General features: G+C 32.3%; 1 protein-coding gene across 1 annotated transcript; it reads right to left on the bottom strand.

The window, feature by feature from the left end:
* Positions 1-658: 658 nt before the first annotated feature.
* LOC148305510 (large neutral amino acids transporter small subunit 2-like) lies at positions 659-17832 on the bottom strand. The gene is made up of 5 exons (XM_088266588.1): positions 16175-17832; positions 4532-4750; positions 2804-3074; positions 1729-2053; positions 659-1329 (listed from the first exon to the last, which is right to left on the bottom strand). Exons 1-5 carry the CDS (start codon positions 16458-16460, stop codon positions 937-939), a joined length of 1494 nt encoding a protein of 497 aa, XP_088122714.1. The 5' UTR covers positions 16461-17832; the 3' UTR covers positions 659-936.
* Positions 17833-19465: the final 1633 nt, after the last annotated feature.

Raw genomic sequence — 19465 nt, 5'->3', positions numbered from 1 at the left:
AACCTGCATTAAGTCAGATGACATTGTAAAATACAAAATTCCTATATTCCATGCTTTACTCAGACACCCCCTGTCAAACGATAACTAAGACTCGGTGACGTAATGGTTTATAAAACTCCATTCTGATCTGTTAATACAAGGTTAGCCAAACCTCATGTTTAAAATACATAAGTTGTTGACTGACTGAATAAAGTTTGAGGGATATAATATAGTATATCTGATATTATAACTGAAAACAGATTCAACATTTGGCTAATAAAAAACATTGCATTGGTTTCAACGAATTTAGGATTACATAATGCTGTAATAATGTAATATAATTTCTCCATGCACCATTGGGTGAAAATAAGAAAAAGAGAGACAGTATGAGAACTACTAGTAATTAGACTTAATATGTATTCTGATTATAGTTACCTATACAATAATTATTGCTAACATTAATTGACAATATTTACACCCGTTAAATTCAAATTGTTATATTTCACATTTAAATAAAATAATATCGACTACTCAGTAGTAAAGGCAACATCTCAAAAATGTCAAGATTCCTTAAATATTATGATCTTATCTAAATAACAAGTCACAGCGATAGAATGGAATTGGACTATACACCTGTAAAACTGCAGTGATATTTTTCGAGAAGTTTTATAGATCTCTGTTTTATTTTTAAATTTTAAAATAATTATGGAATAATTGTGGTCATTAAGATCGAGATTCTTTCTACAGAACTAGAGAAAATATACATTTTAGCATAGTATCAATGATTTCTCATAATGAGGTTTCAGAACACAATTCCCGCTGAAAAATAGCAGCATATAAATCCAATCATTTCTCGTCTTTAAAACGTCACTGTTTAAAATGTTACATGTTAATGAGATGCCAATTATTTACAATAAAAATAAAATGGACACAATACAGTTTTAAGTGACAAATTCCTCAGAATTCTTTTCCGTCCTCGGGAACACACATAAACATTTTAGCACAAAACAAATTGAATGACGCTGATGTTCTGACGAGCCATAGTGGTTTGTTTTTCCAATATATAGTTACGAAGTATACAGGAATGCCGATTACAATAAATACTAAACCAACACCTACTTCATACGGAGAGACATAACACGGGAATGTAACAAGGAATGTACATATTACAAAAAACAACAAAGGGAGAAATATATTGACTTTTATAGGCCTTGGTAAATTCGGTTTCGTATATCTCATCCACAACAGCCCCGACACTGATATCAATGTGAACAGCGCTTCCACAAAACTCACATAGTTTATTAGAGAATAAACATCCCGGATTACGAGCAATGCCAACGTCAGAATACACTGAAAAAAATGTAATTTTGTATTATTCAATAGGACAGAGTTCAAATACAATAAATTTAAACAAAACAAATGCACATAATATTTATTATAAACAAAACAAGGTAAGGTTGTCCCTTTGCTGACTTATATAATTTTATAGTAAGAAGGTATTTTGTGATCGGCAGGAAACAGTTTTTGCAGTTGAATTTGAAATATGTGTGTATATACATATACAGAAGATTTACTAAAAACTGAATGCAATATTTTAAACAGACATGAAAATAGGTGATGTTTTCCTTATCAAATTACTACAATTTTTTTTAAATAAGTTATGAAATAAAACACAATACTGTACTACAATCATTTATTGTCATTGCTAAATTTACTATGTTTAAAAAATGAACGTTAAACACTACTCACCATAAATATTAATGATGGAACTGGAGTCAGTCTTTTAATATCGATTAAGGCAATTGCTTGGACTAAATGGCCATTTCTTGCTCCTACGAAAAATAGTCGAGATGAGGCAAATATGGCCCCGTTCAGAGAACCAAATGTGGAGCAAGCCACAAAGAATGGCATGCACCAAGACATCACCCCCAACATCTTATCTGCAAATGTTACAGCTACTGCATTGGATGATAAAATTTCATCTCTTGTCAGCACAGAAAAGTATGCCACATTTGTTATTACATATATAATAGTTACGAGAGGCATGGAAATGCATATGGCTTTGGGTAAATTTCTGAAACAAACAAACTTATATTAGTAATAACAAAACATTATAAATTAACTAAATGTCAATACATAAAAAGTTAGGTTCACATAATCTGAACAGTTATGTTCATAATACATATGAAAAAAAACAGATCCAATAATAATATATTATAGAAATGGATTTTACACTGTTTTAATTAATAGATTAAATGGATTTTAATCGAAATGTTAACATTAGGTAATATTTTTAAATACAAAGACAATGTATTTTATTTTTTATTAGATAATGTAAAGCCTTCCAAAGATGATCAATAAGATTGACATCACTGATGCTCATTGAAGTGACCAATTGATATTTCACAGAGACAATTGAAGTGATAGGTATTTGCAACTTCTCATTGATGAAGAAAGACGAAAATTTTCAGTAACATAAATTAACAGTTGTATTAACTTTTTACAGAGCGGTATTCTTGTATTACAAACATTAATAACCAAAAACCATTATTTTAGTCTTTATAAATGTGAACATATTATTAAAATATTTACATCATCTCTTGAGTCAGAGTTTCTCGGTTCAAACCCACTCTACTACAATTTAATACCTATTTCTAATAATGAGCCGCTAAGACTTGCAGAAATAGTATGAAATTGAAGTATTTTTGTAAATAACAAAAACACAAATATTTCTCTTTTACTTTAAAAGAAAAAATATATATTGAGGTGATTGTTTGCCAGTAAACTTATTTATTAATATTGAGCTTATGAATGTGTTTCTTACTTATAAGGATCTTTGAGCTCTTCAGTTACAAAGTTGAGATAATTCCATCCGGAGTATGAGAATAATCCGGAGTAAAATGCCAGAGCGATATATCCCGGAGATGTCTGTGTACCCGCCATGGGAGATTTCCATGTTTCAGTATTTCCACAGGCAATGTAATATACTCCAGCAAAAACTATGATCAGAAGCGCAAATATCTTGGTTGCCGTAAATATGTCTTGTACTCGTGTCACCCATTTCACGTTGTAGCAATTAATCACCGTAAGTAAACCTAAAACATATGTTTAAAAATTATTTTATAATTACGATTATTGACAGAATATTTTGGAATTTGGAATAGAACTGGAGATTTATGTACTACACCTTTTCTATCCAAATATGATTTTGTACCTAAAAACATATTGTATTGCTACAGTAAACATTTATGACCTTCAAGTATAACATACACTTGAACAAATCATAATTTAAAATAATTAACAAATATCATTTTCAATTGTAGAAGTCAGATGATACATAGTATAACCTTAATACAACGGTTTCATATGATTTATTAAAAAATGCAAGTCAGAATGTTTCATGTGTGTGTTTTTAACTAAATTCAGTATATTATGTAAATTCTTTTCAAAAATGTATTCAATAATATGGCATTTACAAAATAAATTTTTGGAGCATGTCATGTTCTATTGGAAACATTATTGGTTCACACATTATTTGCTTAAATTTATCTGTCACTTTTTTGGTCTCATTAGTAAAGTAATTTATCTCTGAGAGAGAGCATCATAAATACTTATTACATATTACTATGAAACAAAACGAAAAATCAAGATGGTCATAATTAGAAAATATATTTTAGTAAAGATAAAATATAATCTGGAAACTGTTCAATGGAATAAATCTTCACGCATTAACAAACAATAATTTAAATGATAGATTGGCCACAAATTAAAAAAATCCTGTTTCTGGAAATATTCCTCGGGAAACAATATTTTTATTAATTTAATTGTTTTACTATAATTTTTAAAGTACAAGAACATTGATAATTTTGTTTACCTATATATTGGTGTTAATCAAAGCTTAAGACATGACCGATATTGATTCAGGTGTGAAAATCAACTTATCAATAATTATATTTTATAAAAGCCAGAAGTTGATATACAATATGAAGAAGTATTGAGGCCAGTGTTATATGCTGGATTAATTAGAAATTGAAGTAAGGTATATTTACGTTCACAAATTATAAATATGACGTATTTCTTATGAAATTTAATTTTAAAAAAAATTCATACAGTGTTTCAACATGATTAACAGAAGCATGGTGATAAACAACCTCAAAATCTATCAAACAACCGTTATATTTATGGGTTTTAATGTAAAAACCCACTTATGAGTTGGAAATTTTGCTTAGTTTTGTATGAACGGTAGTCTAAATTTATTAAATTAATAATAATAACTACACTATTGAGGTGTATTATTATAAAGTCTTAATTTTAATTTTAATCAAATTTCATACTGGAATAATTATAAATTTTTGCTGGACTCATTACTGTAAATGATTTTTAAGTATCAACCATAGTTCAATTCCTTTTGCAAATAATACACAAAATAATTGCTTGTGTAAGAAGTTGAATCTGGGTGATTGATCAATTTTGGTATATTAATTCAGTGGATTTACCAGAATGACTGAAATTCAAATCCGGAAGAAGTGATTTAATTTAATTGTTAACGTACATGTTATAACAGCAGCAAGGAGTCTCACGGCTTCGTAAGGCGGATCGCAAGCCGGCCAGACGGGTTGGAGGATGTATTGCGCGAAGGTCAGGGCTGTGATGGCATTAGCTGTTGGGACTAGTACGAAGAGAGCCACCCACAAGTACAGAAAGGCAGGTAAAGGGCCAAATGCTTCTCCTATGTACGCATAGTCCCCTCCCGACTTTGGTATCATGGTCCCTAAAAATACAAAGTTAAACAAATTATAAAAAAGGCAAAAAATAAGTGATCTATCTGAAGGAAATGGTTTAAGAAAGGAAAACAATAGTTGTTCCTTGAGAGATTTGACAAATGAGCTGTGTCCAGTTACAAGTTACATAGGCTAGTGAGATTACGGGTATGCAACCTCGAGTTCACTAGACATTGTTTTGCTGATCCTATTTTCATTCCTACATTTCATTTCCCACATAGCATTGATACGTTTTACCCTGAGATTTTTCACTTAAGTCATCTGTATCCTATCAAATATTTTCCACTCCCATGTCCAAAATTTGTGTTACAGAACTAATAATGTAATAAGCAATCAAGTCTTCACTCCATTATTCCAAGGCCATGTCCTATGCACCATCTGAGCTTGGATAGGGGTTAAAGAAAGAACGATAAAAGTAAAAAAATCTGATAAATAAAGCTAATTTATAATAATTGACAGGCACCAATGGCATACCAGGTTTAATTCTACCTGCCTGTAATGGTGGGGACTGATCGGATCCATTTCGTCATAACGTAACATGTTACGATGCGAGCATTTGTATAGTCAGTACAGCGAGCCGAGCTTGTTTCGATTACTCCACCCGACGTTCGGATGTTCGCCGCAAATGTTACGCTATGACGAAACGCTCCGGTCAGTCTCTACCTTAAAATAGAGGCTTTGCGGTTATCCCTTTGAAAGACTACAAAGTGTGAACAACCCTAATAGAATTTTAATTGGTTCACAACAGATTATGTATACAGGTTTCAGCAACAATTAGTATATTTACAATAACTGCAGGTTTTTATAGGTAGTCTAAGAAAAAAAATCTGCCTACGTAGTTAATGGTCTGTTACTGGTCTGGACTGTTACTTGAAGCGGAGGGCCGATCACATTTCTTTCATGTGTTAACGATCAAGATAACCCTGTGTTTATATGATGCAGTGCTCTATGCACCATTGGGGTGCGGATAAGGGGTTGAAGAAGAAGAAGAAGAAGAAAAAATTAAGGTAACGTTTTTTTAATTACATAATTTTAGTTTTTTTAATCAATAATTGTTTATTTACAGTACTGTTTAAAGAAATAGCAGGAGCAGTTACTGTTCTGACGAAGAGACAGGTAAGTTTCAAAACAGGTAGACGAAAATCCCAGTAAGTGGATATATTGCGATATTTCAGACTACAATATTGAAGCTAAATATTTTAATACCATTTTGCTTTAGATAAGAAAAAATATTCAAATGAATGGACTTTTCTTACAGGCAAAGTGCAAACCGAATTTCAATGTTCTAATTGTGATATTACGAACTGTGATAATTAACAGCATTTACGATAATCTTCTCAACATTATTTTCATCACAAATAACGTAAATGAATTGATTGTGAAAAAGTAGGACAACATTAACGTAATAAAATTAAGACATTATCATAAACACGTTGTTTACAAACGGTCTGCAAGTTATAAATAGCACGTACTCCTGTACGTGCTATTTCAACAAAATTGTGATATTGATATGGAAATGTGTTAAACACTATATACGAATATAGATTTAAAAAAACTACCTCTACCACAAACAATTTCGTGACTGATCAGATTCCTTATATTGTTGGCGATATTTCAAAACGAGCTATCTACAGAAGAAACGTTTTAAGAGTGAACAAAAATATTTTTTATTACTTATATTTTTCGTTTTGAGGCGCAAGACTAACTATATCCAAGCGCCTCTTTAATCAGAAAAAATACATTATCCTTATACAGGTTTTGACTTCAAATTGCACGTTTAACAAACCAAATTGGAAGTTATATTGCATTTTATAATAAAAAAAAACAATTTAAAAAAACGTGTAGTATTGAATATCTTGTCCGACTTCAGCGCACATCATGCGCACAGACTTTGACAGCGCGCCGGGCAGGCTTGCCAACTTGCAAAAAAAGATGTGGGCAGGTATTCACACTGACGGTATATGTAGTACTTATATGAATACTTGTATTTTTTTTAAATTCTAATATTTATATAAAATAAAATATACGTCCAATTTGTTAAGTAAAACGTCCATTTTGTTTTGTAGTGCGTACAATTTGAGTTGTACTTTCAATTTTGTTTTTAAAACGTCAAAATTGAAGTGAAAAATCTGTATAATATTAAAGTTACCTCAACTTAAACATCGCTAATGGGTGATTTACTATAAGGTTTGTTTTTGTTGGAAATAGTGGCTAGTGGGCCCCAGAACATTAGTGTACATATTATGAAGTATAATATAACAAAAGTATCCTAACACATCAAAAAACGATATAAACTAAAGGGCTGTAACTATATATTTTCTGGCATCGATGGTTTCCAACGCATTATAGGTCATTGACATTTTCGCCTGCAAGAAGGCTAAGGTACTTATTAAAAAGAAACCATGTTTTTATATGAAAAAAATGAAACGTCATTATTTCGTCACTGATTTACACTTTTTTTAAATGAAATGATATGCATCTGACCTAGAGCGTATCTAACACACTGAAAATAATTGACCGATGTTGACCCGATCGCCTGAAAAGTGGTCAGATAAGCGAAAAAATTATCTTCATTTATTTAAACAATATTTGAGGCAAATTTTTAAATGTTGGTCACACTAAAAATATTTTGAGTAAAAAAAGTATAGAAAAAAATATCAGGCGTTTCCTATGAAAAAAAAATCTCACATATATATATAAGGTAAATGTTTCTGCTATTATGACATAATTTATAATTTTCAATCGTAGATGGCGACCTTGAAGTTTGTATTGAAAAATATGAAACGTTTCTGTCATTTCAAATACGTACAACATTCGAAATGTGAGTAATATGGTTGGCAATCATGGGAAGCATGGTGAATGTAATCAATTCTATCAAATCTATTGTGACACGTGTTTCGATGCATTCCGTATCATTTTCCGCATATGGTGTTTGAACGCCGTATGTGGATAATTTTACCAGAAAGTGACTGCCAAATCAATTAATAAAAACATATTTTTCATTTATCCGACCGATTTGAAAATGCAAAAAAATTAATTTAAGTGAAAAATTACGTGAACAGTAAAGGATGAGAAGCGACTGAGAATTCTTAGATGCGTTGAATATGTGATGCTGGAGAAGGATTTGACCACGACAACTGTGGCAAAATGAATGGTCAACAAGTCTTAATTATCGTATAAATCTTTAAATTTGCGATAAAGAAAAATGTCCAAATAAAGGAACTCTTAAAATCAAACAACCGATATATCGCTGGTTAAATGCCAAACGGCCACAACGCAAAAAACTCTGTATTCCAAAAACGAAATCTAAATCGTCAATATTTTCATATTCGAAAAAGACACCCATGATTATAAATGAAATGGACATTTCTTACGCTAGAATCATGGGTGTCTTTTTCGAATATGAAAATATTGACGATTTAGATACCATTTTTGGAAAAAAAGAGTTTTTTTGCGTTGTGCCCCTTTGGCACTAAACCAGCGATATATTTCTCGCAGAGTACTAAAATGTAAGTTCTCCGATTTCAAAAGGGTGCAGGATTATGACTCACGACTGGCAGACGTGCGTGTTAATAACGATTTTTATTTAAGACGAAACAAAGAAATAAAAACACCGAGTCTCAGTGCGCAGATGTTCAGTAAGTAATACCTACGCAATTCATAAATACATAATTCAATGCGCCAAATTACTACCCAACAGAAAGGTTCAAAAGATTGTGAATGGAAGCGGTAAGTAATTTAAAAATTGAAGGCACATTTAAGTCATTAAGCATACACAAAGAAACCAACATGGACAAAACCGAATCATACAATTCCTAGTATGTAATAAAAAGGTAAGTTCTAAAAGAGAGGATAGCGAAAATTGATGAGAAGTAATATAGCATTTGATATCTCGGAAACAAATTATTGAATTTTTGTTGATTTTTTTCCTTTATTAACGGTCGTAGCCAATTTGTACAAAATATATTACATGTTGTATACTTTATGATACAATAGTGTGTTTTCTCTTTTTAAGTTTATTATTGGTTAGAAATGTACTTATATAAACAAGGATAAACATACAAAACAAGGAATTATGCATTAGCCTGGAATATTGTAATTATTATTGCTTTATATTTAGGAAGGGACATATTCCAGATATCGAGATGATCCGCGAAATCATTGCCGAGGTTTTGTATAGGAGTATTGAATCTAGACACAAAATTCTAATGAAGTAAAGTTGCAAGTCCTGCTAAATCATACATCAAGTTCTCGCGGGAAGTATGCAATCGGGATGTTTTAAATAGAGTATTACTCAGTTCGGATCCATTACTAAATTATACAAGACGCACCCCAAGAAAAAAGGTAAACCATTTTCACACAAAACTATGGATTTACTATTGCCTGAATCAGCAGATGAAGAATGTGGAGGAGATGATTCGGAAAACGAATATTGATCTTCAGATTCCAAATAGTATTTTATTATGTAAGTATAATATATTTTCTTTTAGTATCTCTGTACTTAAAACTTTTAATTTAATTCAATGTATGATTGACATAAAGACGAAAAAAAGATTATTTTTTCTTATGTTTTTGATTATTTTTTTGTTACATGAAATTTTCAAAGAAAAGTACATAATTTACACTATGAAGTGTTGTATTAGCGTTAAATTAAGAGAACAAATATTTAACAATGATTTTGTTTAATTTTAAAAACATTTTCAGCCATAAATCTTCATAAAATAATTTCACACACTTTTTATCAAGGCGTACCTACTCCACCGTGCACTGTCCGGCTGTTGTTACAATAAAATATTTGACGGTTTCTCGTGATTCTGGTTGGGGCATAAATATATATCAAGGGATATAATATAACAATGGACAGTCTAAAATATTATTTAAAATGTTGTATAAATAAATCAGTTTCCTCCTATCACTCAACTTTATTAAATTTAGTAAACAAAGCAATTGATTATAATGCCAATAATCCCTGAATGATTGAATTTATTTTGAATTAATTTAAAACGTAATAATACAATATTAGTTAAAATCTATAAATTAGTTGTTTGGTTGGCACGGTTTGATCCACAACTTTGTTACTAGGCTCTCCTGTGGTTCAAAAATAACTTGTTATTTGAAATGCAAATTGTATTGTATATTATGAAGGTACATAGGAGCTTTTCACGCGTTCTGAATCAAAACACGTGGGTAGGAGAGGGAATATAAATAAAAATGATTAAAAAATTGGGATTCGATTTTCCGTTACCAAAACGCTGTTGCAAAAAGATCGATCTAACATAATACTAATCTCAAATGATCGCTTCAAGATTATTTGTGTCCTTTCTTCATTTAGCGAGGTTCGATCGGCATGTTGGCTACTACAGGGTGGCACAAAATTAATAATTCTATCAGAAGATGTTTTCATTTTTGCAAATGGCGTCGTACGTCAATAATATTTGACATTTCGCTCACTCCTTTCAAGAACGTCACAAATCAAAAATCGTCAATTTTCAGTTGTGCATGTTTTCGGAATGCCCGGAAAATGTACTATATCCCAGCAAAAGAGGCATATTTTTAACTTAATATTTACTCGCTACAGGCCAGAAAGTGTTGTTTTTTCATTTTGAAGAAAATGTATTGTTTAATTATTTTTTTATATTTACTAAATATTTTTCAAATGGAAAAAAAACATTCAGGTTTTACCTTAGAAGATCTGTTGCACTGTAAAAAGTTCAAAAAGTGGCTCGATATTTATTTTTAATGCATTGTATTATATTTTTAAACTTTAAAAACGTTCTCCTGAAAAATCAAGTTTTTTGATTTATGACGTTCTTGAAAGGAGTGAGGGATTTGAGAATTAGACAGCTGCAGTGTACAAACACATTTAGGGTGGCGCAAAATTAAGCATCCGATTTTGTTTTTTAATAACTTTTTACTAAATAAAACAAAAGACATTCAGTGATGGAAATCTTTTTATTTCATCTTCTTTATTTGGACCTTTACATAAGTGGAAAAGATGATATCCGTCAAGTGGCTGCTGCCAGTGTTGTTACACATTTGTGTCCGTTTTATCAATATGTTTGTATACTGCAGCTGTCTTGTTTACAAATTTTAAATATGATTGACGTATGAAGCCATTTGAAAAAATTATAACATCTTCCGATAGGGTGATTGATTCTGTGCCACCTGTATAATACGCACTATGAATGACAACTTATAAATACGTACATTAATTATTGATATAACGGTTTCGGGAGTACCAAAAGTGTAACAATAGTAATACTCAAGTAATAATAGTGTACCTACGTACGTAGGTACGTATCTACATTAATGACAACGTTTAGTAAAGGTAAGATCTACGTGTCTTGTGTGTGTAGTGCGTACGTGTATATATTAATTCAAAGAATACATTAAAAAATACATATAAGATCTTACATACCAAACTAAAATCGCAAATAACATCGGACGGGCATGCTATACAAAGAGCTTTTTGAAGTTCGCATAATAATCTTTGCGAGAATCAAGGGGCCCTCGTAAGGTCAATTTCTCTATCCTATATCAACATATGTACTCTTATGTAAGTGTAATTTTTTGCCAGATGTGCATATAGTTTCGTATTTGAATAAGATCATCATTTGACGTCTTGATGGATTTAACGTAAAAGGATATAGCTTTTTTTGACATCTCAACATAGATGAAGAAGAATTATTTAAAAGTCTGGAAATTTACAGGGCTTACCACCGTCAATGTCTGGTTTAAGTGATCACTCTACACACATGTAACATTCACTAATTCTACCCATGATTGACAACCCTACTTTTCAATTTTCGGAACCCCTAGATATATAGATCCAATTTGTAATACAGTTCACCTGAGTTCACTACCGGCATCTATATTGGAATAGGGAAAGCTTTTATTGAGCAAAGATTCTTTCTATTTGTATCTAAGGTCCAAATCTTGGATTAAATTCACATAGGTACCTGAAAACATGATTTTAAATTTTTTTATGTAGCTTATAATTTGACCAGTTATCTTATTTACAACATTTTGAGTGTGTCCAAAATACTTGTACACAAATTTCTTGATGTTCTTTTGCTTTAAAATTTTATACCTTACCCACTTAATTTTAAAATTAAATGGTTGATATCGTCCTGACTTAATATTATAATAAAAATCGGTTAAGGGTTATTTAAGGAATTTGAGCTACAGTTCGGCTGTCCAAACTGAAAACACAGTAAGGGACATTTTTTTTGTAGTACGTTTTTTGCATTTTTGGACTAAGTAGATGCTACTTAGTCCAAAAATGCAATAAAAATGTACTACAAAAAAATGTCCCTTTCTGTGTTTCGAGTTTGGTCAGCCGAGTTAGTGATGGGATTCAAACTTTTCAAAAACCGGTTCGCCCTTTAGGTACTGCTCCTACCCCCCCCCCTATAAAAATAGTTTTTACATTTATTCGCTTATTTGTATTTTATTCTGCACATAAACAGAACATTCACATTACAACTTTGAATACTCCAAATGCTGAAGCGCACATCTATCACGATATTCTTTTTTCTAAGTGCAATAACTTAACTGAATTTTTCCACTATTTTTTTTCAACTTTCCAATATGAGCGTGCTCCGATACATGATCTCAATCGGAATATTATGTGACAACCAAGGGTTAAGGACCGGTTCGGCGACCTCTTAAAATTTTAGGCACCGGTTCCAGAGAACCGGTGCGAACCGGCTGAATCCCACCACTGGCTAAAGTCCTCACGTTTCAAAGGAACAAAGTCCACTCCCGAAATATCTGGGCATTGCATATTTTTAAAATAATATTTATTGCGCCTTAGTTGACATATTTAGTAGTTTCAACATTTGGCTTCGATAAAAACATTATTTTTGAATCGTCATCTAAATATCTGATGGCATTGCTAAAAAAATCAATTTCATAATAAAACCTGCCGATAAGTGCGGACTTGTGTTTTAATTTTATGACTTTTACATATTTTATGTTTATACAAATATTTTTATATGGATTTATATCCAGTATGAATATATACTTAGACCTCATAATAAAATATCAGCCTACATAATGAATATATGTAGTGGTTTGAAATAATAATATTCGAAATTAAAAGAGCTCAGTCTCTTTTTGGAGAGAACTGCGTTTTTAATTTTAAGATTGTAAGTAGAAATGTTTGGAAAAATAATTAAAATTATTTAAAAAAAGTTTGTAACCATATTAAATAAAATAATTATAAAAAATTGCACATTTTTTTAAACCACGATTGCATTTCAATATTGTATAACGGTAGAATGCAAAAACTTAAAAGTAATGTCAATATCATCGCTACATACATTCTTGTTTGTAGAGCTATTTCAGCTTTTCCAAATATCTAGTATATCTCCTTACTACGCTTTAGGTTCTGTACGGCAGTATTGAACTGAAAATAATACAAACATGTTCTGGATCTTGGAAAATATACCAGCACATACCTAAGTTTACTCGTACGTTTTTTACATCCATACTGGTCTATATGGGTTACTACAAAATATCACCTTCTCAATGGATCATTATCAGACGGGAGAAATACCTAATTTAACATACTTATAAACGATTGTATTAGACTCGTTTTGTGTTTGTAACAGCCGATATAATCAATATTTTCATTCATCATTTTCTTGTGGAAAATTCACCTTCGTAAATACGTTGTTTTCGAATGTTGGTAATGAATGACGTCACAGAAACGATAGACTAATTTTAATATTTTTTAAATCGAGAACTAGAGTGTGGCGAATACCCTGTTATTATAGTAGATTTTGAGAAATACTGTATTGTGTGATTGTGTTACAGATCATATTGAGTTACATGTAAACGTGGGTCGTTCATGAAATACCGGATCTCGATGACCCGTTCATAAGGTGACCGGATCCCAATTTTGAATAAATTTGGCTGACCCTTCAAATGGTTTAGTGAATCACACATTAACCGACAGATAAAAAAAAACGCTAATAATTTTATAAGGAAAAGAGGTTTTATTTCACGATAGCATAATTTCGCGGCGACCATTTTTTAAGGTACTTGCTCGACAATTTTAATATTGGAGCACGTTCTGACCTACCATATCGATTACTATTACCTCTAGAAACAATATCCATTGTCATAATGCGGTGGGCGCATTGCATTTTTTTTATCACCCAGTGAAATTTTAGCCCAGTGAAATGTTTTATCACCCAGTTAAATTTTTGATGATGAATTTTTCCCAGCTATAAATGTCGTGCTTTTATATGGTATGTTATACTTGAGGGTGCAAAATAAATATATATAATTTTAAAAAATGTTTAAAATTAATAATGGCAAGGCATTTTAAGAGAGGAATTTTTATGTGATTTTTTGGGGGTCTAGACCTCTTTGATTTGATACCTAGGTATTAAGGTTTTTCGGGAAATTGAAGAACCGCATTGCGTTGTTTATTTAAATTATTATTACATATAGTATTGTTATACTTTACCATATAAGTGTTATATTGTAGGTGATTTATCTTTACTTTCTATTTTTATTTACAATGGTATGTTAATAAAGGTATATATAAAAAAAACTTGTAGCAAGGTCGCGGTTCAGTAACCTATATTATTATTCATTAAGCAATCAAAGCTACGAGAACATGACAAAAAAACTAATGGTGTTAATAACCTGTTCAGTAACGTACGATGTATCAAATTAGTCCAGAATAAACGATTATTAAAAAAATACGTGATTTTTTTACTAGGGAAATCGGTCGAAATTGGGTTTTTATTTATTTCCCGATTCAATTTAAATCGAATCGAATGAATCGGTTTCTGGTTTCGAACCAACTCTACCACAATTTGGTACCTATTTTTAATAATGAGCCGCTTAGGCTCATAGAAATAGTATTGAATTGAAGTATTTTTGTAAATAGTAGAAACACAAATTGCATTGTTTTTTTAAATAGGAGATATTGTCAAAATACATCAAAGATGGGTAGAATATTCATCATGTTCCACGTGTGCGCAGTGATCACTTAATCAACCTTTGACAGGTCATGGCATAACTCTTGCAAATACCCGGACTTCCATATTCTTCTTCATCTATATTGAGACGTCAAAAATGTAAAAGTAACTCCTGTATAATATCCTTATAATAATAAAAAAGTGAAGAAAACTCAGATTTGTGAACATGTATTTGGACATACTAAAATGTGAGTAAAATTATTCTTTAAAAAATAACGTGCATTATCGGAAATAGCTTTCATAGTTTTCGTAAAATGTAGGCGGAAATGTGTATAGGGACAACCCTATTCTCCATTACAATGTAGGTAGGTACACGTGGAAAATAAAAACATGACAGGTTAGGTACCTACACAACTATATTTTAAAATCGTTTGACATTCGGATGTCAACAGATAATTGCGAACTATTTTTTAAATGATTACAGCTCACAAATATTATTTGGTATGTAAAATGTAATAAAATATCCGTAAAATGATGTAAGTGAAGAGTTTTATACTATATAATGTGATGCATGAGATGTGGTAAATTTATTGAAATAGTTTTTTTTTTGTATCTTTAAAATAAATAATGTATTTGGCACGCCTCATGACTACAACATTATTTTCATTTGATAGCTAAAGGAAATTAACATTTTTTTAAAGTTTATATTGAATTTTTCCTCGTCTGCATAATAAATAACAACTTTTCAACAAAATTATTATGCGGCAGAAAATAATCATTGGAACTATTTTGTTGCATTATTATCCCCTTTTTGTGCATAGTGGTACATAGTCTACTACACCGGATGATGTAGTTTTATCATGATCGTAAATTACGTGACGGTAATATCAGCTTAACGCTTCAAGTGTCAGTCCCGGGTAACAATATATTACGGTGAAAAACATCAATATGGAGTATGGCGGTTTACATTAGATTAAAGCACATTGTACAACAGTGGGTAAAAAAATATTTTAGTTACTATGTATCAAAAAGCCATTGAATTTATCGTAGATAGGTAAGCGATAGGAAAAACATATAATCTTATTTACTTAGGATATTATATTATCTTTTTAACCGCGTACAGGAAATGGGTTGAATACGTATAAACCGATGTATTATTTATACTTATTCGACCAATTTCCTTTTTGGCAATAAATAAAATCCTAGTACCGTTTTGTACCCATGTTATAAGGATAGGGTACCTATCTACTTTACGTATAAGTAGGCAGGTACCGGGAGTTTAGTCCTCGATTCCGGGGCTCTCGGATGAGCCTTGAAGGGCCATCAAGTAACAAGTGTAACTGACGGACTAATCCCACCATTACAGAGTAACGTGGTTTTCAACACCCAACGTATTTACCAAGTGCCGGTGAACTTTCGCAATGCGAGGCACGGGTGTCGGGTGCGGGCTCGTAAGTGAATAATTATTTAGGTTACCTAGTTCAGCGTAGCACAGGGCTCCGATCATGGAGAGCACTCCAGACATAATCCACACGATGATGGCCTGCCCTATGGAACCGGAGTTCAGCAGGACTCCTTTGGGAGACACGAATATACCGGCTCCGATGATGATGCCGACGATAATCGCCACTCCGTCCATCAGTCCGAGTTCCTTCTTCATTTTAATCTTTCCATCTGAATCCGACTTCTTCAGCTCTTCGAAATTGTCCTTCCCTCCCATGATTTGCGGGGGATGCACATCCGACGCGGATACTTTCGCCATGATATAAATATATGATAATACAACTGACACAAATTAATCGGATTATTGTTCGCTGTTTTTTTAATTCCCGCACTTATTTGTATGCAAACTGATTCATAACATAAACACAGCCCGCGTTCATTTAACGAAACATCCCCACTAGTGCAATTTCTTATCGACCGCGCGCCGCAGTTGCATCACCCGGACAGAACGCTCGCTGTCGCGTCCACCGACCACCGACCGACGAAGACCGTCTCACCACGTGTGCCCGTCTTGCGGCTGTCTGCGTCTGGACTCGACTTGTACTACTTGTCTCGATTCGCGAACTCGACACAACTCGGCTGCCGGCTGCCGGCCACGCTACATTCTACCGATTGCTCTACCCACCTCGGAGAATATTGAATTCGCCGCGTCACGAATACATTCGCGAGAATGTCCGCTGTACTCAAATTACAGCGTATAAAACAAAAATATCGCGCGAACAAATCGTATATCGTTCACGACTCAAACATTTTGTAACGAACTTAGCCCGTCTGATTTTTTCGAAATGAGAAACGAAATACCGACGGCGAAGGATTTGAATACATTATAAAGGGACATCACGTATTTATTTTGAATAAGAACACTTTATATTAATTCGTTCAACTACGAGGGCACTATTACAACACATCGCAAATTGACGAACGTTCGTCCCGTGCCTCAGCCCCGCACGCAAATAACGTGAATGGATGAATGAGAGCGGACAGGAGTGGAATGATTGTCAACTGAAATAGTCCTGCGGAACAGTCTTACATACTTTGCATGCTACATACATACTTCCGGCTTCTATGGCAGAATATCCTGATAATATTGCTATGTGAGTAATGCAAACACTAACAGAGATTATCGACGCTAGAGAGTCGACAGTATGTAAGCGGCATTTTGGTCAAAATAAGTTTAGAAATATTTCCGTTACCGTATATTTAAAAAAAAAGTTTTGATAGAGTGAAAATCGTAATTTTTCTGGTCTTTTTATCTGGTCTCGTGTGAATTCGATGACAACTTTTCACGATTTCTCTCTGAATATCATTCTAATAAATTTGGGTTTAAGGTTTGATTAAAAAAAAAACAAATCTTATGAAAACTTTACAAATGTCGTTTACTCTCTTCAATGACGTTTCAATGTTGATATTTAAAATAAACATTACAACCCATGTGCAAAAGGGTTATTATCACCATAACATTGACCAGTTGCATCTTTAAAAAAAAACACATTTTGTGAACATCCTTTTTATTAAAATAATTTAAAATACAATTTGGCACAAACATAACACAAATATTGTTTGTGCCAAATATTTGAGTATATCCGCAACTTCTTCTAAAATTTACATCTACTCAATGATGCATTGCATTAGGCACTATATTTGATTAATGTTATATTAACTTGAATGTAAGACAAGGTCCAAGTCCTGAACCTCAAGTATCGAGGCATAAATAAACATTTTAATAGAAAAAAAACACTTAACATTTATTTTGACACCCCTGGTAATTTAAGATGGGACGTCATGCACAATACTTACTATGGAAACAGATTTGTATTATACTTTCTTTGAAAGTATTTTAATTATTGTAACTTAATCTCAGCCATATACCGTACACTCCCGATTTTCCTGGATATGTGGTAAAAAAAATCCCGTATAATCGATTTCTCGGTTAATCCGAAAACTTGAAAAAGGTAAATAAAAATAATTTTTAAATTGCACTTTATATGCTTATGTATACCTACTCGCTTAGTACGACGCATGTGTTTGGCACGTGTTGACAGCACGGAAAGAGACAACTAACCTAAAAGTGGATATTTTGAACATAAAAAGTTCAAAATATCCTTTTTTTAGAGTTCAAAAGATCCGAGCATTTAGATGATCCGCATCAGTGAATACCGAAACAATGGATCTTTCGTCGGATAAATCGCACTGATATCTTATCACAAATATTATGACGACTAAGAAATTAAAAAAGGTTTTCAAGTATTTTAACCCTCTGTACTCTACTATTTTTTTAACAAGAAAAACCAGCTACTCAAAGCACAAAGCACACTGAAAATAAGAGCAAAAATTACGATATTTTTAGAACATTAGGAAAATATATTTTTTGGTAAGGCAGTAAATAAAAAGTTGTTGGTTATTTATTATTACAGCATTCACTTTGTGATAAGACATGATTAAATTATAAATAAAATACTTGTTTATCACTAATACTCAAGTGGTACAAAACAGGTGTTTTATTTATAATTTAAAGTTGAAGTTATGTTAAGAAATAAACATATATTTATTAAAATATAATAAAAGAAAAATTTGCATATAAACTAACTTACTAACCTACCATCAAGCTGCTTCTATGAGCCCGATCCCTGGTGGAGTGGAAGCAGGCGGTCTTCGAGGATTTATGTACTCACCCTCTAATTGATTTACTAAAATTTTAATAATTTATTTATAATTTTTCTTGACAAAAATCTAACACAATCCTAACAAACGATGGAAAAACAACCCTAGCACAAAGTCCTAACCACAACACAGAAAGACAGCATAATACAGTACCTAACATTAAAAAAATACCTTTATGATGTATCACCTTTGATCAAACATAATTATACAGAATCACAAGTACAACGTCCATTCTCACAAAAATCCCACTTTTCCTCCTTGCAAACTCAAGTTGAGACCTAGAAAATTTGTCAATTTCATATATATAGTTGTTCATATTTTTGAAAAAAAATCTAAAATTCATCCTGGCTGACTAACTTCCAGACCGTCAAGCATGAGCTCCCTTTCCGAGTCTAGGACAGGGTATCTCAACAGGATGTGGTCTGCCGTCTAAGATGGAGCCTCACATACACAGCCCGGATTCTCCACTAAGACCAGCTCATGAAGCTATCCCCTGAACTCTCCATGTCCAGACACCAGTTGGACAACATAGTGGCCCATGAAGACTTCAATTCCTGTATTTTACTAACGTCGGGGAAGAAAGAAAAAGTCCAACGTCTAGTC

The sequence above is a fragment of the Brachycentrus maculatus genome, unplaced genomic scaffold (genome assembly GCF_059751285.1).
Source record: "Brachycentrus maculatus isolate JH-2025_06_01 unplaced genomic scaffold, ASM5975128v1 h1tg000271l, whole genome shotgun sequence".
In the NCBI taxonomy this organism is placed as follows: Eukaryota; Metazoa; Arthropoda; class Insecta; order Trichoptera; family Brachycentridae; genus Brachycentrus; species Brachycentrus maculatus.
The sequence above is the reverse complement of the archived record's forward strand: the minus strand, read 5'-3'. Positions and strand labels throughout refer to the sequence as shown.